This window comes from Polyergus mexicanus, unplaced genomic scaffold (genome assembly GCF_030449975.1).
Source record: "Polyergus mexicanus isolate NDT 795.1 unplaced genomic scaffold, iyPolMexi1.0 SCAF_9, whole genome shotgun sequence".
NCBI lineage: Eukaryota > Metazoa > Arthropoda > Insecta > Hymenoptera > Formicidae > Polyergus > Polyergus mexicanus.
Genome location: NW_027223329.1, coordinates 3976623 through 4003245, shown reverse-complemented (window position 1 = coordinate 4003245; position 26623 = coordinate 3976623). Strand labels below are relative to the sequence as shown.

At 33.2% G+C, this 26623-nt stretch overlaps 6 protein-coding genes and 1 non-coding gene across 14 annotated transcripts; 4 read left to right on the top strand and 3 right to left on the bottom strand.

Annotated features, from left to right (window-relative positions):
• Positions 1-989: 989 nt before the first annotated feature.
• On the top strand, positions 990-5945 carry Tm9sf3 (transmembrane 9 superfamily protein member 3). Its single transcript, XM_070301568.1, has 10 exons — positions 990-1356; positions 1710-1905; positions 2003-2125; positions 2211-2464; positions 2554-2793; positions 2884-3168; positions 3258-3466; positions 3706-3852; positions 3922-4005; positions 4098-5945. The coding sequence occupies exons 1-10, from the start codon at positions 1276-1278 to the stop codon at positions 4240-4242; spliced, it is 1764 nt and encodes a 587-aa protein (XP_070157669.1). The 5' UTR covers positions 990-1275; the 3' UTR covers positions 4243-5945.
• A 303-nt stretch (positions 5946-6248) lies between these two features.
• Positions 6249-9194, top strand: LOC138936110 (stress-associated endoplasmic reticulum protein 2-like). The gene is made up of 3 exons (XM_070301205.1): positions 6249-6550; positions 8026-8098; positions 8317-9194. The coding sequence occupies exons 1-3, from the start codon at positions 6467-6469 to the stop codon at positions 8352-8354; spliced, it is 195 nt and encodes a 64-aa protein (XP_070157306.1). The 5' UTR covers positions 6249-6466; the 3' UTR covers positions 8355-9194.
• A 695-nt stretch (positions 9195-9889) lies between these two features.
• LOC138936401 (uncharacterized) lies at positions 9890-11461 on the top strand. The gene is made up of 5 exons (XM_070301785.1): positions 9890-10124; positions 10339-10589; positions 10783-10969; positions 11083-11181; positions 11255-11461. The coding sequence occupies exons 1-5, from the start codon at positions 10076-10078 to the stop codon at positions 11377-11379; spliced, it is 711 nt and encodes a 236-aa protein (XP_070157886.1). The 5' UTR covers positions 9890-10075; the 3' UTR covers positions 11380-11461.
• An 858-nt stretch (positions 11462-12319) lies between these two features.
• On the top strand, positions 12320-14131 carry LOC138936150 (protein AAR2 homolog). The gene is made up of 5 exons (XM_070301285.1): positions 12320-12712; positions 12793-12908; positions 12978-13131; positions 13218-13496; positions 13637-14131. The coding sequence occupies exons 1-5, from the start codon at positions 12540-12542 to the stop codon at positions 14043-14045; spliced, it is 1131 nt and encodes a 376-aa protein (XP_070157386.1). The 5' UTR covers positions 12320-12539; the 3' UTR covers positions 14046-14131.
• A 306-nt stretch (positions 14132-14437) lies between these two features.
• Positions 14438-14510, bottom strand: Trnav-aac (transfer RNA valine (anticodon AAC)). Its single transcript has one exon. It is a non-coding gene; the product is annotated as a tRNA-Val (tRNA).
• A 2174-nt stretch (positions 14511-16684) lies between these two features.
• Positions 16685-20099, bottom strand: LOC138936363 (uncharacterized). 8 transcript variants are annotated; one of them, XM_070301708.1, is made up of 4 exons: positions 19792-20099; positions 19587-19668; positions 18133-19372; positions 16685-17556 (listed from the first exon to the last, which is right to left on the bottom strand). In XM_070301708.1, exon 3 carries the CDS (start codon positions 19133-19135, stop codon positions 18356-18358), a length of 780 nt encoding a protein of 259 aa, XP_070157809.1. In that variant the 5' UTR covers positions 19136-19372; positions 19587-19668; positions 19792-20099; the 3' UTR covers positions 16685-17556; positions 18133-18355. The 8 variants fall into 8 exon arrangements, with proteins under 8 accessions (XP_070157809.1, XP_070157807.1, XP_070157810.1 ...); XM_070301706.1 differs by having other exon boundaries at positions 19587-20099; XM_070301709.1 differs by having other exon boundaries at positions 18133-19335; positions 19587-20099.
• A 2949-nt stretch (positions 20100-23048) lies between these two features.
• On the bottom strand, positions 23049-26130 carry LOC138936169 (uncharacterized). Its single transcript, XM_070301318.1, has 5 exons — positions 25993-26130; positions 25156-25505; positions 24982-25056; positions 24159-24467; positions 23049-23405 (listed from the first exon to the last, which is right to left on the bottom strand). The coding sequence occupies exons 2-5, from the start codon at positions 25489-25491 to the stop codon at positions 23181-23183; spliced, it is 945 nt and encodes a 314-aa protein (XP_070157419.1). The 5' UTR covers positions 25492-25505; positions 25993-26130; the 3' UTR covers positions 23049-23180.
• Positions 26131-26623: the final 493 nt, after the last annotated feature.

Here is a 26623-nt window from a genome sequence, read left to right as displayed (position 1 = left end):
TTGGACAGAAATTGTTTGAATAAGTGAAAATCGAACAATTATCTGTCCAATTTGCAAAAAATCAATTCAATATCTGAATTTCCTGTATAAGAATTGTGTCAAAAATTGAACTGATAGAAATATATATATTATAATATTATTAGCATTTTGTAGGCTTTATATATACTCATGACAAGAATTTGAATACGGGTATAGATAATGAATAACGCGCCGCATAGCGATAAGCGACTGAACTATTTTATAATACTTTGTAATAAGCTGCAGATTTTGTTCGGTTTTTGCTGCCAATTTTCCATCAAATTGCGCACTCTAGATCCTGCTCAGTTTTTGCCGACAATCTGATGTCAGTCATGTCAGCAAGCTTTGCTCGGTTTCTGCCGCCAATTTGCTGTGTAGTTATGTTAGCAAGCTTTGCTTGATTCTTGCCGGCAATCTGCCAGCTTAATCGGTAATAACAACTCTTGTACCAAATTTGTAGCCTTTTTGCTGACAATAATTTGTAGCAAGCACTTGGCAATATCTGTTAGAACAGACCTGGCTGACTGGGATATTATTCACGTCTTGTAAATTATTATATGTTAATTATTTTAATCTAATTTATTAATATGTATGTCGCGTTTTTTGTTTTTTTCTTTGTGATTTGTTATATGGACTTGTTCCGGACTTGGCCGTTACTTGCTTCTTATGTTCTTCTTATCGATTATTTATTATTCTCGGAGCCTTTTGTTTATATTCATTGAAGAAAGAATTTAATACAATAAAGATTGTAATAAATGTTGACTACTGTACTATACCGTTCTTTTTAAGCCTATGTATATTCTTGCACTTGCCTACACTATCTTGAACTAACTTGAACTGGTGCAGTTCTAGTGCAGCGCCAGATCAGCTAACAAGAACAAACCACTAGAGACCTGCTTAGAAGGAAAATATTTCTAGGGATTTTAGAGAAATCTGACGAGCGCGTCATCTGACGGCGCAACAAACAAAAGCTGCGACACACAACGCGGCGTATCAAAGGCCGCGGTGATATATAGCGATATATATCGTACCTTTCAAGAGAGATCCCTGCATGATACGTGTCCATCCGTCCCGTGTCCGGTGTGGTGTTTCTGCTAACCCCGTGTAACGCGCTCGGTAGGCAATATTACGAAATCTATGGGGATTGTCCGTCGTCGTCGTCGTGTCACGCTGGTGGGATATCTCGTTCGTGCGTTCGCGTAAAAGGGCGCCCGGCCGGTCGGCGCGCGCCTTTTTCCTTTTCAGAAATAAATAAACATGCATCGGGGACTGTTACTCCACATTCTGGCATTTAGCCTGCTCTCTTCGCTGGCCTGCGCCGATGAGCATAATCATATCGTGAGTACCCGTTGCCTACCTGATCATTCTACGAATATCCAGATTGTCATTCGAATCTACGGTGTTGGCGTTTAAAATGACAACATTGCCAAATGTTTCTTTCTTGAACTGTATCTCTTCCTCTCTATTTATGTTTTGTTATCACGTTGAATGAATTTGGGCTATCATATATACAGTATTGTTACTCGATATATTAGCAGTTTCGTTTAATTATCATTAGTTAAAATTTCATTTTGACATAACAAGTAGACATATTGTGTTTCTTATTCTTCTTCTTTTACGGAATGCCACGGATAAATGATTTGGATTGGAAGATTATTATGATCAATGGTCTATATCTTGTTTGTTTCTAGTACGAGGATGGCGACGAGGTTGTCTTATGGATGAGCACCGTGGGGCCGTATCATAATCGTCAGGAGACGTATTCCTATTACTCCTTACCCTTTTGTACAGGCACCAAGCATGTCATCAATCACTATCATGAGACTCTATCGGAAGCACTACAGGGCATCGAATTGAAGTTTAGTGGTTTAGATATTGAATTCAAAGGTGGTGATACATTTATATGAAACACAAATACTGTTCACATAACAGTATTAGATTAGAGTACCTAAGATACAGAATCCTAAATCTTCTTTTGTTTCAGAGGATATCTCAAAAACAGAATACTGCCAGATAAGTCTGAATGAAGAAAGCCAAAAGGCATTTGTATACGCGATAAAGAATCAATATTGGTATCAAATGTATATTGATGATTTGCCAATATGGGGTAATTGAGAGATTTCTTTTTGTTTTTTATGCATGTATATTGAGGTTTTATAGAATTGAATATTTCTAAAACTCTTGTATTACAGGTGTTGTAGGAGAATTGGAAAATAACGACGGGGTTGCAGTGTCGGATTCTTATTACATTTGGACGCATAAAAAATTTGACATTGGGTACAATGGTAAGCAGATAGTGGATGTTAATTTGACCAGTGAAAACAAGGTGAAGCTGGTACAGGGTGCACATATACCTTTCAGCTACGAAGTCAATTGGAAGAAGAGTAATGTCAAATTTGAGGATAGATTTGACAAGTATCTGGATCCTAACTTCTTTCAACATAGAGTAAGTTCTTATTATATGCAGCATTTTTGTTACCTTAAGTAATGTATACATAATATAGTCCATATAAAAATTACGAATGATTTTTTCAGATACATTGGTTTAGTATCTTCAATAGTTTCATGATGGTGATCTTCCTTGTCGGACTCGTGTCAATGATTCTGATGCGCACCTTGAGAAAGGATTACGCTCGATACAGCAGGGACGAAGAGATGGATGATATGGAGAGGGACTTGGGCGACGAATACGGTTGGAAGCAGGTTCATGGAGACGTTTTTAGGCCTGCGAGTCATGCTATGCTCTTCTCAGCTCTTATAGGTGCGGGCTATCAGGTGTGTATTCACTGAGTATTCACTTTTATTGATTCTTTAAATAAAAGGATAAAATTGTAAGTTGCTCCTTTACCAATTTTTTATGTATAGGTCACAGTGGTTGTACTGAGCGTAATTATCTTCGCTATCCTGGGCGAACTATATACAGAACGCGGTTCGATGCTGTCAACGGCGATATTCGTATACGCCGCTACGTCGCCCATCAATGGTTACGCGGGCAGCGGACTATATGCGCGAATGGGCGGACGTGTATGGATTAAACAGATGATCCTCAGCGCTTTTATGTTGCCGCTCATGGTCTGTGGCACCGCTTTCTTCATTAACTTCATCGCCATGTATTATCACGCCAGCAGAGCGATACCTTTCGGATCCATGGTTTGTAACTGCTCATCATTAAGCTCCATAAATTTAGGTAAAAGTCATTACACTGATATATACGATCCCCGCTCATCGTATGTGTACAGGTCGCAGTGACGTGTATCTGCATATTTGTGATATTACCGCTGACAATGGTAGGTACGATTCTAGGCCGAAATCTCGCCGGGACGCCGGATGCTCCGTGTCGCGTGAATGCGGTGCCTCGACCGATACCAGAGAAGAAGTGGTTTATGGAACCGCTAGTGATTATAATGCTCGGCGGAATCTTACCGTTTGGCTCGATCTTTATTGAAATGTATGCTATTTATATATTGGCATCTTAAACTGGGAAAGGTTCATTTGGACACAGTGCAATTGGACACAATCACTCATATTGACCGATGCCTAGACCGGTAACCAGCACGATTGATCAATCAAAGATCCTCATTTTCAACTGGCCAATATGCATTGTGTCCAATTGATATATACCTCCTTAGATTATTCATCCGATCACTCTCTTGCGCACACACTGATCTCAAGCTACGATTCTTTTAGGTATTTCATTTTTACCTCATTCTGGGCGTACAAGATCTACTATGTTTATGGTTTTATGTTATTAGTATTCGTTATTCTTATGATAGTGACTGTATGCGTCACTATCGTATGTACATATTTCTTACTAAATGCCGAAGACTATCGATGGTAAGTCTATCTTATTTCTGTATTCTTTTCTTTTTTTCCACTTGTGTACAATGTAGATATGTTCTGTAGGCAGTGGACGAGTTTTCTTGCGGCGGCCTCGACGGCTGGTTACGTCTACATTTATTCCTTTTACTATTTTTTCTTCAAAACCAAGTGAGTAGAAATGCCAATATAAATAGAAGTATCAATTTCTCATGTCAATCAATGAAAATCTCTGCAATCATTTGACAATTTTATTTTCATAGGATGTATGGTCTCTTCCAAACGGCGTTTTATTTTGGTTACATGGCGTTGTTCAGCTTGGCCTTGGGTATTATGTGCGGAACAGTCGGATACATTGGCACCAACGCGTTTGTGCGGAAGATATATTCCACGGTCAAGATAGACTAAAAAATACATCGCTGAATCTAGTATATACTATCATTGACATCGTGATTCGAACGATGTAATTCCCGTGCAATATGTGATGCTCACGATGTTCTCGACGAAATGAAGTACACACACTTCATCTGTCCTGAAGCAATCCATCACGTCACTTGGGAATGCGATTCTTTTCTTTTTCAAACTTATCATAATTTATCATTGGCTCAATTAACGCAAGCTCGACTAGAAGCGGCATCACCGAACGATGCGTGTCCTTGTTTTGTTATTATTCTTTCAACAGAACTCGTGTCACATATTTACTATCTAGATATTCAAACGTCTTTGTCCTCGCGTCTCATTTATCAATTTCTTTTCTTTGAATTGCTAAATTTAATACAAGTAAAGATGCGCTGTAAATGGATTCTGCTGTACTAGTATGCGCGCACATGTCGCAAATGCAGTCATATGTCAATAATAAAATAATAATTGTAAGTGTTAGCCGAATCCCCCATATGTGAGTCTGAGTAATCATATGAATGAAAATTCGGCAATCGTGCAAATTTAACATTATTATTGCATATTTTTTTATTGAATAGCTATATCGACAGAATTATAACGTTCAATATTTAATTTAATAATTATATATGTATATGTGTGCACATATCACACACAACATACATACAGCACACATACACATATACATATAATTGCACGATTGCATTCCTATATGAACATGTGTACTTTTTGGTATGTATTTATATGCTGCAATATTTGTCGCTATCTCACTTGTGGAGAGCATAGCAAATTGATCGAGCTATCGAGCGAAGATTGATAAAAGAGAGCTCTTAATTCGGGAAAATAAAGCGTAATAGTTTATAAAGTGAGATAATGTATTCTAGCTCTTGATTAAAAAAATGCAAAGTAGAATCTTATAATATTGAAAGAGCTCTAATAAATAGGGATGGATTAGATGTGGACAAACAAAAGTATATTATAATTTATTAACACAATAGTTTTATAAGCCTTTTGCATTGAAATTGTATGAGGTAGACATAACTGTGACTAGATTATTTTTTAATTCTACGACTATCAAATCAATTTGCCGATTTCATTATCAGTGGGAAACTTAACTTATCGTTAAGTTCTAGGATGGTAGTTGAAATGAGGAGGAGAAATTGTGAGTGCATAGTACTGATATTGTAGTAAGATTTCCTTATGTGCAGTATCGTGACTCTTTGTATTATCCTCTCCCTTCGTTCGAATATTTCCATTGTTATTTTGAACGAATCCTCGCTCCCGATTCTCTTCCGCACCATATACCGCGTTGATCGCCGTTGAAAAGTGAGAAATTAAAATTCCATAACATAGTTAGAAATAGGTACTTGTGGATATTATTCGCGAAAAATATAACGACGAGTATTGTATTATATTTCAATAATTTTACCGAAGGACTAATGTCGGTGAGAGTCTTCGAAAATAAACGATTTGTTGTTAGATGTAGCGATTCTAAAAAAAAAAAAAATATATATATATATAAAATTTCTACGTATACACAACTGAATCGCCGTTTATCATTTTTATTTTGCTAATTATTACAGGGTGTCTAACTCATAAACCAGACATTTTCGGACATATGTTTATATGACATTTTTTTCTTGTTTTTGTATGAAGAAATCCCCAAAGTTTGTTAAAGTATTTCTTTAATTAAAATAAAATTTTCTTTCTCTTAACATCCCGTACAATATCAAGATTATCAAAATCATTAATTATTTCAATTAATCTCTCGAAGAAGAGAGTAGCGAGAGTTTTTAATAACGGTGCGATATTCAAAAGATCAAGATTCCCGCCGCAGATTGCGGATCTTTTTTTTTCCTTATCTGAATGTTTGATATTTTTTCCCTTTTTTATTTTCCTACATCAAAAATAAAAAATATTGTCAGCCATTGGATTATTGAAGGATAATTATGCGAGGGACGAGTGTGTATGGAATACGCTCAATTGATTCGCGTGGTGACAGTGTGGCACGAGGGACCGTCGAGCTGTCGCGCAGCTTACTTCACGTGTCACATCACACCAGCTGAGCTGACGCTGTCGCTAACGCGCACTCGTCGCGCGACGAAGCGTACGTTACACGTCGCGTGAACGCTGGACGGACACGCATACGGTGTGTACCATCCGCGGTGGTGGCTCGTCGAGCTGAGCGCTTCGTCATTACGTGAGACACGCATTTTATTATCGAGGAAATCCGACGATGGCGCCGAAGCAGAGGATGCGCATCGCCAACGAGAAGGCGACGAAGAATATCACCTTACGGGGAAACGTTCCCAAATCGTCGGTAAGTCGATCGTTTTTGAATCTCGAATGCAGGATATGAGATGAAGAAGCCTCCTTCGATGAGAATGGGGAAAAAAAAAAAAAAAAGAGAAAACGTTACATATGTAGAGGTCTGTCAAGCTTGGAAGACGTGCTCCCCTCCGAAGAAGAAGAAATAGCACATATGGACAGGGGATGAAGTAGATAAAATGAGAAGATAGTGTACATATGCTTGCGATTCGAATCTAACTTTTGATCGTCCGTTCGCGAAAGTACATAATTGTCAATTCGAGATACATATTGAGGTTATAGATAAACGTTTGCTCGTGAGGGATTGTGACCTCAGTCAGATGGTTTCAGGTTTTTGTTTCTTCAACGCTCCCGCGGTAAAATTATCAAAAACTGAATATTTTACGAAATATTTTATTTTTTATGTCAAAATATGTCAGGTTAAAATATAAAATAACTCGAAAAGTACTGAATAAAAAAATACTTTATTATAGTGTTTTGGAAAGCTCTCGATGTCAGCTACAAGAATACTAAATAAAAAATGGGGGTTTCTATTTAAGATTTTAAAGTTGACCTTCACATGACCTTCAAATGATTTTCCCAGGTCAAACCAATGGTAGCATCTTATGGCCCCCTCGAAACCAAACAACTTTTGTCTGAAACATTTTTCTCTTCCGGGCTTGGTTTTTGAGATATTTGCCTGAGGAGATTAAAATGGGACACCCTGTATATATAATATATAGTGTGTTTCAAAAAAATTTCAACAAAAATGAAGGTAAGTTTTCCACATAGAAACAAGAAAAATATATCATACAAACATATACCGGAAAATGTCTGGTTTATGAATTATGAGTTTATGAAACCAATGTAAGACATCATTAGTTCAATTGTTTATCTACTTACAATTCATAAGAAATGCTCAAAATGTCCCCCCACCTGTTTCAATGCATGCAGACATATCGCATTGGATCACGGACTGTCGCACCCTTTCAAAGATCCTATGATGGTTGCGAATGGTTTTGCAGGCATCTATGATGCATCGGTGAAGCGTCTCATCATTTGCAATTTCAGTTGTATAAACTAGATCTTTTAAGTGTCCCCACAGATAAAAATATAATGGATTTAGGTCAGGCCATGAATTGAATGTAATCTTTCGATTATAACTCGTAAACTAGACATTTCCGGGTGTTTATGACATTTTTTTCTTGTTTTTGTGTGGAGAACTCGCCCCTAAAGTTTATTAAAGTATTTCTGAAATACACTATTTAATATGTATTTTTAATAATTGTTGAATTAATATCGACGATTTCTTTGCATTGAAACGTTTATTAGACAATTAATGAAAGATATTTGTTATTTCTTCTCATATATATGTTCTGTCTGTTAAGTGACATTTTAAAATACCCTGGCATTTATTTATTTCCATATTCGCATTTGCGTTTGATTTATGTCTATAACTATATTAAACAACAATTTTTGTCATGTTAGAAATCGCAAGAGGAGAGCTCTCCAGTTGGCCCTTGGCTCCTAGCTTTATTCCTCTTTGTCGTTTGTGGATCTGGTAAGTACATATATGTGACAATCTGAATATTTAAAGTTTGCAATAAACTTTTAACTTTATACATATATAACACATATATAAACTTGTCTGTCTTGTAATTTTTTAAATCTTTTTTTATTTTTTTGTTTTTTATATCCAATGGTTTATATACTTGGATTTTTGGATTCCCATAAAATACACTTTAGTTAAGATAGTGATGTACATGTTCTTTGTTACAGCGGTATTTCAAATCATCCAAAGTATCAGAATGGCTTAAAAGTGAGGAGGAAGAAAGGTGCTACTGTTAATCTTAATGCAACATACTGTTTACAATTTGTCGCTATGCAAAAGAAAAATTGGCGGATTGTTCTAATAAATTATAAAAAGGAAGAGAGATGTCGCAGGAAATGAAACGTACACTCGTAATGGCAAAATTTGGACAGTAGCTGGAAAATTATTTTTCATTCACAAACGCTCAAAGATTTATTTATAACATTTAGCATTTATAAGCGTTTAATTTAATTGCGCTACGCATAGATGAAAGAAGAGCATTCAAAATAATATTGTTTACCAAAGGAGGTCTTCTTAATCAAAAATCGTGAAAGAAAATAAATATCTGTTTATATTTGATTCTTTACTATGTTCTAAACATTAATGTTTCTGTTAATAATGTAAATGTTCACATATTTTTTATACTCTGCTCCCTTTTAAATGTACATTCTTTCATCTATGTGTATGTAATAAATAATTGTATATACAGGATTTATTGTGCGGATTTTTCTCCTCAAGCAGGCCTGTCTAATTGATAGCACATAGTCTCGACGGTTTGACAGACCTGTCCTAAAGCATTCCACTGTAAGCAGTTGGTAGGCTTTCTGTTATTATAATGGCCTTTGTACGATGCTTATGCATTATCAATGTGCATTAGAGGTCATTATATACTTATACAAATATATATTATAATATACACATATATCAAGAATGATTTGTCTATACAGATATTTGAATATTTGCTACACTGACAGTGCATTATATCTCTTTTAATACAATGTATTATCAATAAAGATATATATTGTTTTACATGAGATATTTTAAACAATTATATCTCTAAATCATATCCTTTTTCTCTGCATGTAGTTTACCCAATTGCAATTTGGTTTTTTTTTTTTTTTTTTTTAAATCTGGGAGGAGAAAAATTACGTTTCTCTTTCATTCGTTGTCGCTACTTATCGAATGGACAACTCCTTAGATGTTAAAAAAAAATACAGTTGTGTATACATTGCATTGTATCATTGCATATCTTGTTAATCTTCCTCATTTATGTATTATTTTTCCTTAAATATTTTGAAAATATGATGGAGATTTCAATTTTTTCACAAGATTATAATTTAATAAGATATAAATATAAAAAATCTTTTTTTTTTTTTATTTTAAAGTCAATATAAATTTTTGTCCTATGCAATCAGAGAAGCGACAATGGCGTTCCGCTTGCTGATTGGCTGACCGCTACGGGCCCGTTCCACTTAACGACCGCAATGCTCACGTATCATTTCATCTTTGTTGTTTACCGAAAGTTAAACAAAGACAGATAATGCTCGCGAGCGTTGCGGTCGTTAAATGAACGCGTCCTATGTTGGCGATTAGTTTGCATATAGAGAGATATACTATGGCTATGGCTGCGGTCGAGAAGACGCTAGGGATGCTTCGAAGCATTGCATTAACCAATCGGAATAAAGAAATCTTTACTCTTTTTGTCCTGATTGGTCAATCAAACGCTTCGAAGCATTTCTAGCATCTTCCCGTCCGCAGCCTATACGAGGCCCTAAACAAAAGTCAACGCAGGCGCATAGAATAAACGGTTGTTTTTATTTTCAAATGTCGAATGAGGATTGCTTGGCTCCCTTACATCGATTAGAAATTGAAAGGAAAATTGCATATTTGTGGTAAATAATAGTTTTGTGAGATTGGTGAAAATCCACGTGTGCATATAATTGCAAAATGTCCAACATATTTAATTTACTGGGCGGAATCGCCGAATCTGGCAGAGGTAGGCAAAACTTATTTTTATGATTGTAATATTATGTTATGTTTATTTTTTTCAAATTTTGTTCTTTTTTTTCCAACATGACATTTTGTACAAAGAAAGAAAAAAAATCCTATTATAATATATAAAAATTATATTGAATGGACACACATTGGGTGTGGACGAGTTAGAATAAACATTGAAAAATGCATATGCTAAATTAAATTACTTTCTATAGGCCAAGTGATGAAACCTATTGCGCAGTCCGAAATGTCTCACGATATTAAACTGAATTCCCTTAAGGCTATGGGAGCAAAACCAAAAGGACTATCAATAAGATCCAATTCTGATATGAATATATCTCATAGCGTACATTCAGTTAATATCAAGAAAAATACAGATAATAACAAAGAACAGGATCGTTTAAAGCTGAAAGTAACACAAATAGATACTAATGGACGCCCAATATCTCCAGGAAAAGAAACAAAGGTTAAAAAATTTATTGTGTTCTTGTATTTTTAATATATTGAAAATACAATATAATACATATGAAGCATATTTTATTATAATGAACTTTCTAATTGTATCTAACAGACTTCTATTCTATATTTTTGTAAATATATCGAATCTTTAGTCTTCTTCTGCCAAAAAATTATTTGCGATATTATCTTTTTCTTTATAGAAACTATTTGCACAACCATCCAAGTTCAAAGAACCTGCTCTAAAAGAAACGACTGTGATTAATAAAAGTACAAAAGCACAATTAAATGAAGATATCTTCAAGAAACCATTGCCTTCTAAAAAATATATCAAGCAATTTCCCACACCAGAAAAATTAGCATATTGGCATGATGATCAACATAAATTTGGTATTTGTGGATAATTATTCTTATTTAATAAATGAACAATTGATAATATTTAATTATGTTATATAGTAATGTTACTGTAGTAAAATATTCTCATAAATCAATCTTTTATATAGATTATGGATATATTAAGATCATAGAAAAAGAATTTAAAGATCTGTTTTCTAAGGAGAAAGAGAATATAAAGCCTTCTGAAGAGAAAGAACTGATGCCAGGTATAAAACTCAATATAATATAACTATTTGTTCATTTGTAAGTTTATAATCTATATTTCCTTTTTTTTTTCAGAGACACCGATCTTATTAGAAGTTCCAAAATTGGTTTTTGATAGATCTTTTGATGAAGAATATAAGAAATATTTGTCCTGTGATCTACCTGAAATATCTGATATATCCGATGATGATAATCTGTAATGATAACTATAATATAAGAATTATTTGAATATTGTAACCTTAGATTCTTATAAGAGTAGCTGTAAAGCCAAATTCTAATATTATATTAATTTATTTTCTATAAGTAGATGTGTTTTTGTATTTACAAATATAATTAGAGCATTGTAATTACATGCACATTAAATTATTTTTATACGATTAAAAAAAAAAGTGAAATTAATTTTTATATTAAGCTATGACATTTAATAACAAAAGCATAACATTACACGCACACACACACACACACACACACACATACATAATTTACACTGGCTGTGTTCAACAGAAAAAGCAGCTTTGCAACTGTTGTGAAATTCTTTAATATAATTGCCTTTAGTTCCTGTCGGATCTAAATGTATAAACCAATTATATTAAAGAATTTTACACAGTTGCAAAGCTGCTTTTCTGCTGAATGCAGTCAATAAGTTTTTTCTTATTTATGTTATTCTGTTATTCCAGAATTATTTGAATTACTAAGAATATTTACTTTTCCTCTTAGTTTTATTAGTATAATATTTTATTAAAGCAATACACTTCTATGAATTTGTTATAGTTGTGACGTTCATATAATGGCTAAGGAAGGCAAATAGAGAATATAACATGATAAACATACTTTACAAATATTAAATTATATTTCTTGAAAAAGAGCTGTAATATTTCAATCTATTTTGTTATTTGATGAAACATTCGTATACTTTCCCGTTTCACAAAAAATCGCGCCAAAATATTTGAGACTACTACAGATGTCGCTACTCGCGAAACATCTATTTCTCAATAATAAATATTCGTCAAATAATCATCAAATAATAGAAAGAAGGATGTGTACGTTTAACAATTTATAATAAATATAAAGTGATTGCTGTGTCTCGTCCAAAATTCAATACAGATGCATTAAGTTTATCATCATAATATAAATTATAATCAATTTTGAAATCTAGAAATGCATATTATAGTATATATTGAGGATATATAAACTTCAAAGGTTATAATAAATTTGTATAATAACGTGTACGAGGTTCTATATATATTGTCAAAAATTCTATATGCTAGTAATAAAGCATTTGCTCCAAGAACTTCAACTATCTATATAAATGCGAATACGTTTATGAAAGAACGTATAGTAGTAGTGAAACACAGAATCGATGAAGATGAATCAAAATATTGCGCAAACTCTATTGACGCAAGGTGCGAATCTGATTTTATTGGATGTACCAAAAGGCACTGATATTGGGATTGATATGAAATCATGGAATACTGGGAGTAATTTTAAGGGCATTAAAATGATACCACCTGGGATCCATTTTGTACATTACAGGTAATGTATAATATACGTGTCAGATATATGTATATTTTTTTACAAGAGAGTTTATGGAATAATCTATAATATTTTTATAGCGCAGTAAATAAACTTGGCGAGATGACACCGAGAATTGGTTTCTTCCACAATTTCAAGAAATGTGAATTATTAGTAAAAATATGGGATAGTAAAGAGGAAGATATCAGCTCAGAATGTAAGAAGAAATTGTTAATATGACTCGAGATTATTGCGCGCATGATAATATAATGACATCTTTGAATAGCCGTGCCCGAGGAGACAATTCAGAGATTGAAAGATAATTTAAGAGAATTGGACAGATATTTAGGATCGTATCCATATGAGATATGGAAGCAATGGCAGGAATTATCAAGCAGGATTACCGAGTCTCTCATGACGAGATGTTCACCGCTATGTGGGTGAGTAACACATGCAAGTTATATCAATCTAAAAATGCAACGTTCAACATGTATTGTCATCAATGAAACATTGCTGCATGTTTTAGTTACGTGCGATCCGCTTTGGAATTGGAGCCCTGCAGCGATGCTTCGAGACCGCGTAGCGGAGAAGAATCCAATAGTAGACGAAGAAGATCCGGTAGACTCACGATGGAAGACAAGGAAGAGGAGTTACTGCCAAATCTGAAACCGAGACCTGGTACAGAGCTCAGACTTACGGAAATACCCGATAAGCATTATCCCGACGATGCGACTCCGAGCGAGATAACGCAGCATTCTCTCGATTCCAGTTATGTCTTACACGCTACTTTGAAAAAGTTACGAGAGTAAGTCTAAAATTAAAACTGTTGTATTTTTTTTTTTTTTTTTTTTTTTAAGTCGAAGCAGAGAAAAATGTGAAATATGCAAAAAAGTGTATAATATAAATATCTACCAAAAAATCAATTACGTTCAACAATTCTTTTAGACCTGTCGAAATCATCGGGGAGATGCAGCTGACATTCATCTGTTTCCTAGTCGGTCAGAGTTTGGACGCCTTCGAACAGTGGAAGAAACTTGTGTCGCTGATCTGCGACGTGGACAACGCGATTCCTCAATATCGTTCTATCTATATAGAGTTTTTGCAAGTTCTGGAGATAGAATTGTTATACGTGCCTGAAGAAGTACTATGTGACATTGTAGCGAATAATAATTTCGTGTATCACAATCTGTGCAAGTTATTCGGTAACATCGAATCGAATTCCAAAGTGAACGGTCAATTGAAATTCTACGCGAAACGCTTGCAGGACCGATTGACCACCAAGTTTCAATGGGATTTTTCAAATTTGCTCGAAGAGACGGATGAGGAAGCACCTGTAATCGTAACTCTGGAATAAATCTGACTAAAGAAGTCAACAGGTACAAATGAAAATACGATATTGTGTTAAATATAACTTATAAATTAATCTGAATAAATCATGAAAAGCCTTTTTTGCGTCTATCTTTATCTATAATTATTACATATATTAATATCAAATTTTATTATATTTTCAAAATCCTGAATTTATTTTCTTGTATTTCCATATCAAAAATTTTCTTTCCTTCCTTTCTCATTAATTTTATTCTGGTTATACTTGATAACAGATATTAGATTTTATTAAATATACAAGTTATTTAAATAAATTATTTTCAGATTTATCAACAACTTTCTAAAATATATAGTATATATAATTGTATTTACGATCAATATGTAACGAAAAATGGTATTTTAAAGGATAAAAGAAAAATATGTTTCCGCCCGGGATCGAACCGGGGACCTTCCGCGTGTTAGGCGGATGTGATAACCACTACACCACGGAAACACTTATTTAAGATCTTCTTGTTACCTGATTATATTTCAATGTAGTAAAATAAATGTAAATATACGGAGAGATATTTATTTTAATATATTCAAAATTCAGAAAATTTATAAGTTTGTGAATATATTTTTAATTAATTATTTATTACATTCAATGTACACACGTGCAATTCATTACACATAATGCAACATAAGAAATGTGTATTATATGTTCCCAGACAGCACAAGGATGTCCTTAGGACATTCAAAGGGCATCCAGGATATCCTCAGGATATCCCATTGTAATCCTCAGATCTCCTCTGGATGTCCTGAGGAAGAGTAAATATGATAGCCGTATTTTAACTTCTGGATAATCCAGGGAGATCCTGTGGAACATACTAAAAATTTTTATAGGATATGTTAGGAATATTTTTCGTATGTTTCAAGGAGCAAATTTTAAAATTTAAATATGAATTAAAATTATGTTTTGTTATTTACTGCCAATATTAAAAATCTAATATTAAAAATAGTTCACCGTTCTTTAATATTTGAGGCTTTCGTGCTGTACATGAATATTTTAGGTTTGGCTCTCGGGTTTGAGTTGTGTAATATTTTCTAAACAATCCAATATCTGAATTCCCTATGTTGGGATTGCATCAGAAATTGAATTGATAGAAAATAATTACATTTGTAATTTCCTGTCAGTTGCTCTTTGCAAGCTTTATATAATTCTCATGACCAAATCTCAAATACGAGTTTGCGTGTCGCATAGCGGTAAACAAACGAACTAGCGGTTGAATACTATTGTTTGTAAAGTTTTTGGAATGTTGCGAACAGTAACATTTCTCATGAAATATTAAATAAATAATAATTTTGGATATATGAAAATGTGCGCATCAAATTCAATTATTAATATTAAATACCAAAAACATGCGAGCAACAAATTCTTTTAGTTAACTTATATATTAGGAAAGCGCGTCATATAGGGTCCGCGGCGACAAAGTATCGATTTTTAATACTTTAAGACGAGCAACAAATTCAGTTTCTTATATATTTCGATAGTACATCGTCCACAGATTATTTTAGTACCAAAAACATGCGAGCAACAAATTCTTTTAGTTAATTTATATAATATAAGAGCGCGTCATATAATAGGTCCGCGGCGACAAAGTATCGATTTTTAAAACTTTAAGACGAGCAACAAATTCAGTTTCTCATATATTTCGATAGTATATTGTCCACAGATTATTTTAATACCAAAAACTTGCGAGCAACAAATTCTTTTAGTTAACTTATATATTAGGAAAGCGCGTCATATATTGTCCGCGGCGACAACGTATCGATTTTTAATATTTTAAGACGAGCAACAAATTCAGTTTCGTATATATTTCGATAGTATATTGTCCACAGATTATTTTAGTACCAAAAACATGCGAGCAACACATTTTTTTAGTTACTTTTACTTTGCGCAAGTGAATGACACGGCGCGGCGAGACTGAGTATATAGTGGTATTAATTAAATAATATACTTTTTTTTAAATATTTTTGTGTTATTTTAGAGCAACAAAATAGCAACAAATTCTAGTGTATTTGATTTTTTGATTCGAGCATTCTATATATTTTTTTCACTATGGGGGGGGCTGGCTTAATATCAAGCTAGCACCCCCCCCCCACTTTGTATGTAAATTCCTGCTAAACGGTTTGAGCAACAAAATTCGGACTACGGCAACTAATTAGCACATAATTAGCACTAAATTATTTGATATATTTGACTTAATTTGGCGTTGGTGGGGGGGCTAACTTAATATGGGTAATTAAGTTTAATGAGGACGCAGCAGAACGGAATCTGTTGCGAAGTCATGATTGAATTTGCTAGTATTTTGCTATCTGGGATTTTTTCATTCGACCACTTTCCGCGATGTTAATCGGGGTGCACAATTAAAATAGGACACCCTATAATAAAATATATATTTAATAATTAATATATAATTTTATTTGTTTATGGTGATAACAATATTGAAGCATATTGTATATAAAAATAAATATTCTTGACAGCAAACGTTTGCTTTTCGTACCTATCACATGTTTTATACGTGTGAATCAAGGTTTAGGCAAATAAAGATTCATCTACGTATAGTGCACAGATATATATTTTTATCATTATAAGGAAACAATTTTTTTTCAAATGACATTAACTCGTAATAATATACAATACATATGTAAACATAATGGATAACATTGCGTAATTCTGTGTTTATATTATTAAAAAAATACAATAAAATATGAAATAATTATTGAATTGTTTAAACACAATATATACATATATATCTTTTCTCAGAATATATGTATCTTTTGTTGCTTTCTGTAAAATTTTGTGTGCTCTAAATATTTTATTCACATATAAAATTTCCTATTTAAATATGTATTTGTTCTCCTTTTTATGTAAACATGCGCTACAGCTAGCATTATCGTATTTTTGAACTTCGTAAATATCGTTTGAAATCATTACATAAAGAGTACATCAAATATATTATAAAATTTTATGAAAAAGCGCATCCACAAAGACATCTCGTAATTAAAACACATTATAAAACATATTATAATAGTACAGTATCGTATAATACATGTATAGAACATGTATAAATAGCACTTAATAATATACGTTCGGTAAATGCAACTCAATATCCGAAAAGATTTCGAAAATAGTTAAGCAAGAGATAATTCGCATTTTATCTTATAGACAGCAAGAATTTTTACAACAAACGTTCGTTCAAATTTAATAATTAAAAACAAGCAAGCCTACACTCCGTTTTCTCATCCCGCACACTTAACAATATTATATCTTGAAGATAGCAACTATCTTTTAATTTAAGCATATAATATGAATTGTTTTTAGAAGACACCGCATAAAACAAAGACAAATATAATAGTATCCTTGTATATCCACAAGCTACAAGTTTTTTAGTGCATTATATACAATATTTAACATCGTTTTACATGTAAAGCTTCTCGTGTTATTTGGTAATATATTTATGAAGTCGTGGCAAAAGTCCTTCCTGATAGTCTGCTATCTATAAAAAGGGAAATAAAATATAATAAATTTATTGATAACAGCGATCTAGAATAAATTAGCTTGATATATATATATTACAACTCGTTGGTTTTATTAACTCACATTACAATTTGTTAGTATAGATTATTTCAAGGGTAAGATTAATGTCATACAAATAATCATATTATTTATGCTTTATATTCTATCTTTTATATTTTTCATACTATGTTTATTTATTGGAATATTGATTGTCAAACAGTAATCAGACTTTTTTCTATTATTATTTATTTGCATCATTTTGCGAATTTCTTTCAATTTTTATAGGATGTTTTATATCTTTTTTATTTAATATATTACATTAAGATTTGAAAATCATATTGGTTATAATTAATCTTTATAATAAAATTTTTTAAAAATGTTTAGAGTATATAATCTTCTGTAGAGAAGATCATATTATGTAAATAAGCATTTCCATAATTCTTTTATACCAAAGTAAAGAACAAAAAACTGAAATTAGCTCAATAAAAATATAATTTAAGCATTTATTTTTATACTACACACTAAAATATCATTAAATCATTATTTTTTATCTTACCTGCGAGAATTATTCTATATACTGCTACTTGGTGATTTTTCCATTTCTTGCGTCAGTCTCTGTCAAAGGTGCTTGTCTGACAGAGTTCTTGTCGATTGCCATTTTCTCCTCCATGCGATGGCTGTTGCTGCTTTTCTCGGACACTCCAACATTCTGTTGCTCCAACAAAGGCCTTTTAAAAAAATCTGAGGAGATGCGTCTTGGAATTCGCGCTGCCGGCAAATTATCCGGCAGTGTCCGATGGCATTTTCTTCGCGTCTTTCACGTTGTTCAACGAATCCGAGCTCAGGGACGGAAAGTCCAAGGTCGTCTTCATCCCGAGAGAGTCGGAGCTGCGATCGAGCTTCTCCACGTTGGACTTCGCGATCCATATTATCTCGTCAATCTCCTTTATCCTCTTCTCGTAATCGCCCGATCCGAAAGTGTTAAGATTGAACGAACTGGTCGCGCTGGTGTCCGTCCCCAAACGCGGCAGATTCTCCATTTGATACTTACCCTCCAGATTCTCGTGTTCCAGCAATTCCTCCTCCTCGCGGGCTCGCAGCTCCAGCAGGCGAGTCTCCCGGCAGGCTTTCTCAAGACCCTCGAAGTCCTTTAATGATGACGAGATGTCATCGCCGTGGCTCGAATGACCGGTCATGTATCTTCTCGAAAGACCGCCGTTGTTGACGGAATCCTGCGAGCCACATTGAAATCTCCGCAAGTTCTCGGTCGCCACGGTATTCTCCAAGTGCTCGAACTCCTGCAGTGAGGTCAAGGACGTCGTATCCTGATCCTGAACGGATTTGTTGAAATACTTCTTCCCGACGATGTCATAATCCGGTGTGCTGCTGAAGCGGCCGCGCATGCTTCCAACATTGCTCATAGACTCCTTGTGGCTGTCTAAATTGCCTATTCTGCTACTGTCGGCCTCGAAATCCGTGATCTCCTCCTCCTTGATGTCCTTGAGCGGTCCGCGATCGTGTTCGATGTTATAGACCCGTGTGTCCGCCTGAAATTGCATCTCTATCCACTTCTTGATGGTACTGCTTGTCGTCGGAGTAGGACTGTATGACTAGGATTGATCGTCGTTGGATGTCTGGGATAAACTCTCCTCGAAGTTGCTCGAAGTCAAACAGATTGTTGTTCTTGGCGACCTGTAGCGGGATTCAGTAACTTGCTATCGACAGTGGTCTAGTTTCCACCGAAGTCGTCAATCCGATTCTGTTTCGGTGCAATCGAATTTAACGTACTGTTTCCACTGAAAGTAAAATAGAAGCGAGAAAAATTGATATTTCAGTAGAGCCAATTTAACTTTTGCTTGTGAATAAACATAATCCTTGACAATTTTTTTATTAATTTTCCATTTTGATAATTAATACGAACAAACGGTAACTGTTACGAACATCAATATATAGATTATATATCGATTATATATTAATGGTTACAAAATAATGAAAAGTAAAAATTGGCACCATCTACTCTCAACCGTTTCCACCTCCTTTCTTCTTTCTTAAATGGCACCTGCCCTCGGTCGAGGGTCAATACGGCCAGAACCTAGCGTATAATGTAACGAAAGTGGCGTTAAGTGGTAATACAAAGGCGTTAACAAAAACAAAAACAAAAATCCTCTTAGAAGAAGAGAAAGTCCAAAAAATAAGATCTAAACAAAGGACATACGCGCAATGCGTCAAAACACGTCCGTACTCAACCAAGGCCGCAACGGAAGTGTGAATGTGAACCGTAAACCGTTTCCACCGACTAAATTTCGTGTCAATTCGCTGCCACTCCGACAAAGCTTGTAGATCGCAGTGGGAGTGAAATGAACGCAGTCAGTCGTGTTTCCATCGACTTAAATTTGGTTCTACGCTGTACTAGATGCGAATTAATACTACGGTGGAAACTAGACCAATAGCGGGATTTAATAACTCGTTATCGACAATTTTCGGTATCGTTAATTAATGACAGCCAATGGTAAAGACAATCCTGGTGAAAAGCGTAACTCTCATACGCTATCGCTCGCTAACGACAACGATAATTGTCGCAAAAGACGTTAGGCCGGTTCTACAATAAGTCGTATGTCGTTAATCGTATGGAAATTGACCAATCACAGTCGATAATTCCAAAAAAAAATGGATTGTGGTTGGTCAATTTGCTTACGGCTAACAACATACGACTTATTGTAGAACCGGCCTTAGAGAATTCCGCTACAGTTTTCGGTATCGTTATAATTAGCGACAGTCAATGGCAAGAGCAACCCTGGTGAAAAGCGCAACTCATAGGATGCAAACCCATGCAGCGGAATAGCATAACGCAGAATGAGAGCAAAGCCAATCACAAGTGTTCTGCAGTTTTCGTTACGCTCACGATTGGTTTCCTTTTTGTTCTGCGTTACACTAATCCGCTGTATGGATTCGCACCATCATGGTAAATGCGCTTTCTTTATTTAATGATTATATATCACATAACAACGGTGATAATATTCTCAGATGGAACTGTATGGGTATATGTACCGTTTTATCCACTTTTCTTTTGAAATTTGTATCACAACGATTATTATATATTAATTTTCAGTTACTGATAATGACATTTGATTTTTTTGTATTTATCTGTATACTGAAGATGGCCTGAAGATAGACACAGCTTCTACTAGCCCGTTATATATTATTCCCAGACAGCACAAAACATCCTCAGGATCCTGAATATGTCCAGGACGGTTCAGGACATTTGTAGGATGTTTTAAGATATTATTATAAATATATTTATAAAAGTTTAATATGCATATATACATAATTATTTTTAGTTGTGTGTGTCGGCTATTTAATATAATTTAGAAATCTTTTAAGTATTATAATAAGTATTACTGTCCTATAAATGTCCACTGAATAACCCCTGGATGTCTGTAGGATATATCTTCCCTGTATTATATTGGATGTCTTTTGGATTTCCAGAGGACATATACATGTGCAATTAATTGTTAACGTTAATTTCGTTTAATATTAATAATTGAGTTTGATGCGCACATTTTCATATATCCAAAATTATTATTTATTTAATATTTCATGAGAAATGTTACTGTTCGCAACATTCCAAAAACTTTACAAATAATAGTATTCGCGGTCCTTAGTTACGCATATCTGGCGACTCGTTGCTAACGCACGAGCGGTGAGTGGGGGGCAATAGGCGTGAGCCACGGAATCGGGCCGAAATGTGCAAGTAAATCCCAGCACTGTTCTAGTCTATAAAAAAAGCACATATCAATTTACAAAAAATTGTAATATGAAAGAGAAATTGTAATATCAAAAAGAAGAAACAAAAGAAAATAACAAACCTAATCTTTCTTTCACTAAAGTATTATTTGAGGAGTAGGTGGAACATGAGGGTACATGCTAAGGTGCTTCTAAAAGAAAACAATCTTGTGAAATAAAAATGCCATGACTAATAGTTAATACAATACTTATTATCAAACCATGTACCATTTTGAATCAAAGTTTGATGTGCAACATTCAACAAGGCAGTCGCAAAAGTTATATCTGGAAGCAAATAATCATGACAATAAAGTAGAACAAAGAGACAGACGCAAATAGAATAAACATTTCAAAATTAAATCAGCAATATAATAAAAAAAACTTATTGAGTAATGGATAAGGCGGCCGTATTACATAAAAGTAAATGAAAAATTATTTCAAAGTGATTATATAGTCTCTTAAAATATACTATGTCTATGGTCTAGATATACTATGTCTATGATACTCAAAGAAGTCTCATGTTTGTTTCTATGATGATCTATCTAGAATAAAAGAGAATAAATATGACTATCTACAGTTTTCAAGTTTTATGGCCCTTGTTCATAATCAAATCTTATTTTGAAAAGTTTAGTTTTAATTCTTAAGTTTAGTTTTAAGATGTCCTCTAATAAAAAAAATATTTCATAATTTTATTTTTTTAATACTTTGTTTTTCTGTATTTCCTTAATTTTTTATATCAAAATTTAATAAAGTATTGTATTATAAAAATAAAAATAAATACTTCGTCTCTCTTTCTTGTGTTTTATTAATTTTTCATATTAAAATTTAATGAATATATATGCATACAAAAGCACATATTTTTAAATATATCTCTTAATATTATTTTAATAAATATCTTGATGAATATCTTTTATTTTCCTAAAGTTTATCCCCAATATATTATCTTATAAAAATAAAAGTAAATACTTCAAGTAACAATTGCTTAAAATAATAATTTTAATATATATTAATAATATATTTGTATGTATCTTAGTGGCACATATTACATAAAATAATGTTGTAGAAATATTAAAGTATATCACAGGATGATTTTTATTATTCGTTTGACAAATAAAATCATCGGTACAGTCTACTTTGCTTTGCCAATTGCGCTCCACCTTTTTTATTCGTGATCCTAAAAGAATATAGAAAAAATTTATATATAATTCAATTGTATATTATAATTCCAATACTTAGCAAGAATTTATATATAATTCAATTAAGAATTTAATTTAGAGATTTTGCGATATTCGTTCATAAAGCATTATATGCATGCTGGTTTCACATAAACTTAAAATTTTTAATGCAAAGTGTAAATCATACACAGTTGACAAAAATAAATTTCTAACACATACGCAGAAAATTACAAATCTGCTAACAATTTTTGTCTACGTTGTTTCTTGCATTGTATTAAAAATTGCAAAATCGTGTGGAACTATATATAATTATATAGACTAAAAGTCAATTTTATATTTCCAATTTTATAGTTTTAATTTAATCATCATTACAAGTCAATACAAAAGTATTAATCTGAGACTTATAAATATATATAATACAAGCATCTGTTTATCGCACGAATTGCTAGAATGCAAGTTTAGTATTTTTTGAAAGGCTGGAATTAACTTATTGGGAAATCACATGAGAAAGAAAGAGAAAGGAAATATAGTTTTTATTAACATACAATATTATTTGATAATATATCAGGTAACATATATACGATGAAAAAGGAATTTGTATGCTAAATCTATTAACGATGTCGAGAACGTGCAAATAAAAAAATCTTTATTTAGGCGCAGAGGCGGCTGTTTCGAGGGCTCGTTTCTCCGCGGTCAGCAGAGTAATTTTCTCGCCGTATTTTTCACGAAGACTCTGAAATAAGGACAGCTGAGTTTCGTATTCTTTCTTGAGATCCGCGTTGAGTCGCATCGCTGCATCCATTTTACTAATCATCACGTTATGCCGATCGCGTTCCTCGGAGATCTTCTTCTCCATATTATCGACTTCAATCTACAACACATATCACATATGTTAGTTCAAAAATATAATAATTCTGGATCACTTTCTCCCTCTATCGACGCACACTTATCGGCGATGATAAGAAACACTTTTAAATAGAGATAAGTCAAAAGGAATTAATTCAATTTATGTATATGTGTACGAGAAGTCTTGATTTGCAAAATCTCGATTTTTTTCTTCTTGAGTGTTTTTCTTTATTTAAAAAAATAAAAAGAATAGAAAAGAGAAAACTATTGAAAAGTAAAGCTGTTACTTTTGACAACTTCGAAAAATATATTCGTGCGAATGGCAAATTCATTTAAGAAATGCTACAAATATTATAAATAAAAGGAATTAATTAATATATGTGCTCAAAAAATATATAATTATTCAGCATTAATTATTGTAATATTAGAAATTTAATTCGGATTTTATTATATAATTTTATAAATGTGTACTTTGATAATAATATCACGGTACTATTACTATTATATTAGTTTCGAAGGTTCAAAACTTCAATCTTCAAAGATTTTAGTGCCGAAACTTCGAGTCTTCGAACCTTTGAATGTCAAAGTCTTCGAAGCAAATGACCATCCTTAATCAAAGGAAAACTGAGAAAGAAATTTTTTTTCCTAAAAAGAATCTTGTCTTGTTTTTGGATAATTCTTTTAGATTTTATGTATATTGTATCTCTCTCTAACACATATATATATTGTTGTATATAAATATCGCCAAGGAAATGAGGATAAGATCACCGCGACTCACTTGCAACTGCTTCACTTCCATGTTACGGATCTGCAGCAGATCCCGCGTGATCGATACCACCTCTTTCAACGAAGCCACTTGATTGTTCAGAGCGTTAATCTGATTCTCCTGATTCGTCGCCACGCGATTCCGCTCCTCGTACATCAATGCGGTCTGTGCCAGCTGACCGCGCAATTGCTCCACCGATCGTTGCAGAATGTCTTCGGCACCATCGTGATTCGTTACCTCACAGGACGCCTGCAACGCGGCCAGCTTCATCTCCGTTTCTTCCAGCTTCTTTCGATAATCGTCACGTTCCTTTGTCCTTTTCTATTGGAAGATCATAAAAGAATCATATCAGTTGATATCAGATTCTTATGTAAAAGTTGAAAGATCCACGAATCTTTAAACAGCTTGTATCAAAAAAGGCAACATTCTGTTCTGATAAGATGATCTTTTGTAGAAAAATTATAAGATTTTATATATAATACTATTTCCCCCTAACAATACACATGTCCAAAAGACGTCCAGAGGATACGTGTGTTGTTAGTATTGGGTTGATTACTAATAGTATTATATATATAACAGTTTTAACAATTTTAATTATAATCTTAAATAAAATAATTAAAAACTATAACAAATTATAATAGAAAAATAATTTAAAAGACATAATTTATTTGGAAGCTCTTTTCTATGAAAAGAGCTATATATGCATATAGCAAAGATGCAGGAAATGACCAGATAATTCTTTACTAAGAATGTGATGAGATTTAACTCCATTATCATGCTGAGATGATTCGTTTCTTTCAGGACAGTCATCCGCGTTCTCCACGAATTTTCTCACCCGCACTTCTGCCTCCAGATCGGATATACGCGTCGTATTGTCGTTTCTCGCATTAAGCTTCAATGAGTTATCAGCCTAAATACAATGAGAGAACACGATTGATAAAATAATAATTAAAAAATCTACAGTCGGTTATAATCCGTAATCCGATTATTTGTTCTTTCTTTTTTTCACCTTCTCTTCGGATCTCGAATGCGGCATTTCTTTATTTTGAAGAGCGATTTCTTCACTTTGAAATAAATTTTTAACTTCGGATTCTTGCACGTCGATAAGTATCGCAGCTTCTTTTGTAGTTATCTCTTCGCTGAGTGTGTCATTTATTGTCGCTTCTACCAAACGCTCGGTTTCAACCTGTACATTTAAGGTGGATACTGAAGCTTCTTCCGCGGTTGCAGTTTCATTATCGGAACATTTCGACTCGATAGTTGATAGCGAAATTGCGTCATCGGTCTTTTTTACGAAGAGTGCATCTCCACCGGCCGTAGGATCCGTTTTACTTAATTTCGACATATTTCTCCTTCTTTCTGCAAGAATGACAATTAATTAGTAATTTCAATCCCGATGATAAAGTCAATGCCATAGTGTCAAGTCGCAAAAAGAACAGAAGAACGCGAGAAATGATACTATTTTTTTGTTACGCTTTCCACGTATCGTATTTCAAGTGAATAAAAAATGTGTGTGTCACGTATCTTCGTTAAATATCCTTTCATGTTAAATATATGTTATGGATTATTGAAGCTATAAGAAACTATAAGAAGCTATGATTCTTGCGCTTTAATATGATATTCGCACTCTCAGTTATGTGATGTAAACAATTTGTGTTTACGGAAATTGAACATCAATTAATTGTTATATATACGTTCCTCGCATTAACAGATGTTAATTAATTTAATTAAATTTAGTGACACGATTCTTTCGAAAGTATTAATAAAATTCCTTTTATGATTCTTAAATAGAAATTGCGACGCTTATCTAAATAGCCTACTCATGTATGTATTGAAAATGATTTACTTGTTAGAAGGGCAGTGCACGTGTATGTGTATTTGGTATTTTTTATCAAAGAAACACTTTCATCGAAACTTCACTGTTAACCGGAGCGACTGGACATCGACGACTAAGTAGAAGCGTAAGGTATTTTTGGCTGTTCGCCGTTTGTTCTATTTCGAGTTACATATCTCAGCAGTTTATAATGATATTCATACACTCACAGTTATGTGATATACACAAATTGCGTTTACGGAAACTGAATTATTTTCATATCGTTTCTCTCATTTAACATATGCTTATTCATTTAATTTAAATGACATTTAAGATTACAAAATGCAAAAATTCAAATATATATATTAAATATTTATATCTTAAAAATATATATATTATCATCAAAGTATTAAAGAAATTCAATTAAATAATCGTAGATTTTACATACACCGAAATTTTATTTTATTCTTGTTCCGTAAAATATTAAAAAAAAAAAAAAAAAAAAAAAAAATTAAAATTATTTTTATTTTGTTAGAGAGAGAATTATTCTTCATCAAAAATATTTTTTGAATAAATCCTCTATATAGTATTAACGTGCGAGATAAATAGTGTTATTTTGTTGTCATCCATCCAATTCAAAATGTTTAATCCGAGAAGAGATCGA

Coding starts and splice junctions, on each gene's coding strand:
- Tm9sf3 (XM_070301568.1), top strand. CDS start 1,276: ATGCATCGGGGACTGTTACTCCACATTCTGGCATTTAGCCTGCTCTCT. Junction 3,853..3,921: donor AATGCCGAAGACTATCGATG/GTAAGTCTATCT, acceptor TATGTTCTGTAG/GCAGTGGACGAGTTTTCTTG. Junction 4,006..4,097: donor TATTTTTTCTTCAAAACCAA/GTGAGTAGAAAT, acceptor TTATTTTCATAG/GATGTATGGTCTCTTCCAAA.
- LOC138936110 (XM_070301205.1), top strand. CDS start 6,467: ATGGCGCCGAAGCAGAGGATGCGCATCGCCAACGAGAAGGCGACGAAG. Junction 6,551..8,025: donor GAAACGTTCCCAAATCGTCG/GTAAGTCGATCG, acceptor TTGTCATGTTAG/AAATCGCAAGAGGAGAGCTC. Junction 8,099..8,316: donor CTTTGTCGTTTGTGGATCTG/GTAAGTACATAT, acceptor TCTTTGTTACAG/CGGTATTTCAAATCATCCAA.
- LOC138936401 (XM_070301785.1), top strand. CDS start 10,076: ATGTCCAACATATTTAATTTACTGGGCGGAATCGCCGAATCTGGCAGA. Junction 10,125..10,338: donor AATCGCCGAATCTGGCAGAG/GTAGGCAAAACT, acceptor TACTTTCTATAG/GCCAAGTGATGAAACCTATT. Junction 11,182..11,254: donor AGAGAAAGAACTGATGCCAG/GTATAAAACTCA, acceptor TTTTTTTTTCAG/AGACACCGATCTTATTAGAA.
- LOC138936150 (XM_070301285.1), top strand. CDS start 12,540: ATGAAGATGAATCAAAATATTGCGCAAACTCTATTGACGCAAGGTGCG. Junction 13,132..13,217: donor AGATGTTCACCGCTATGTGG/GTGAGTAACACA, acceptor TGCATGTTTTAG/TTACGTGCGATCCGCTTTGG. Junction 13,497..13,636: donor ACTTTGAAAAAGTTACGAGA/GTAAGTCTAAAA, acceptor CAATTCTTTTAG/ACCTGTCGAAATCATCGGGG.
- LOC138936363 (XM_070301706.1), bottom strand. CDS start 19,135: ATGCAATTTCAGGCGGACACACGGGTCTATAACATCGAACACGATCGC.
- LOC138936169 (XM_070301318.1), bottom strand. CDS start 25,491: ATGTCGAAATTAAGTAAAACGGATCCTACGGCCGGTGGAGATGCACTC. Junction 24,468..24,981: donor ATCTGGAGGCAGAAGTGCGG/GTGAGAAAATTC, acceptor ATCTTCCAATAG/AAAAGGACAAAGGAACGTGA. Junction 23,406..24,158: donor TGGAAGTGAAGCAGTTGCAA/GTGAGTCGCGGT, acceptor TATGTGTTGTAG/ATTGAAGTCGATAATATGGA.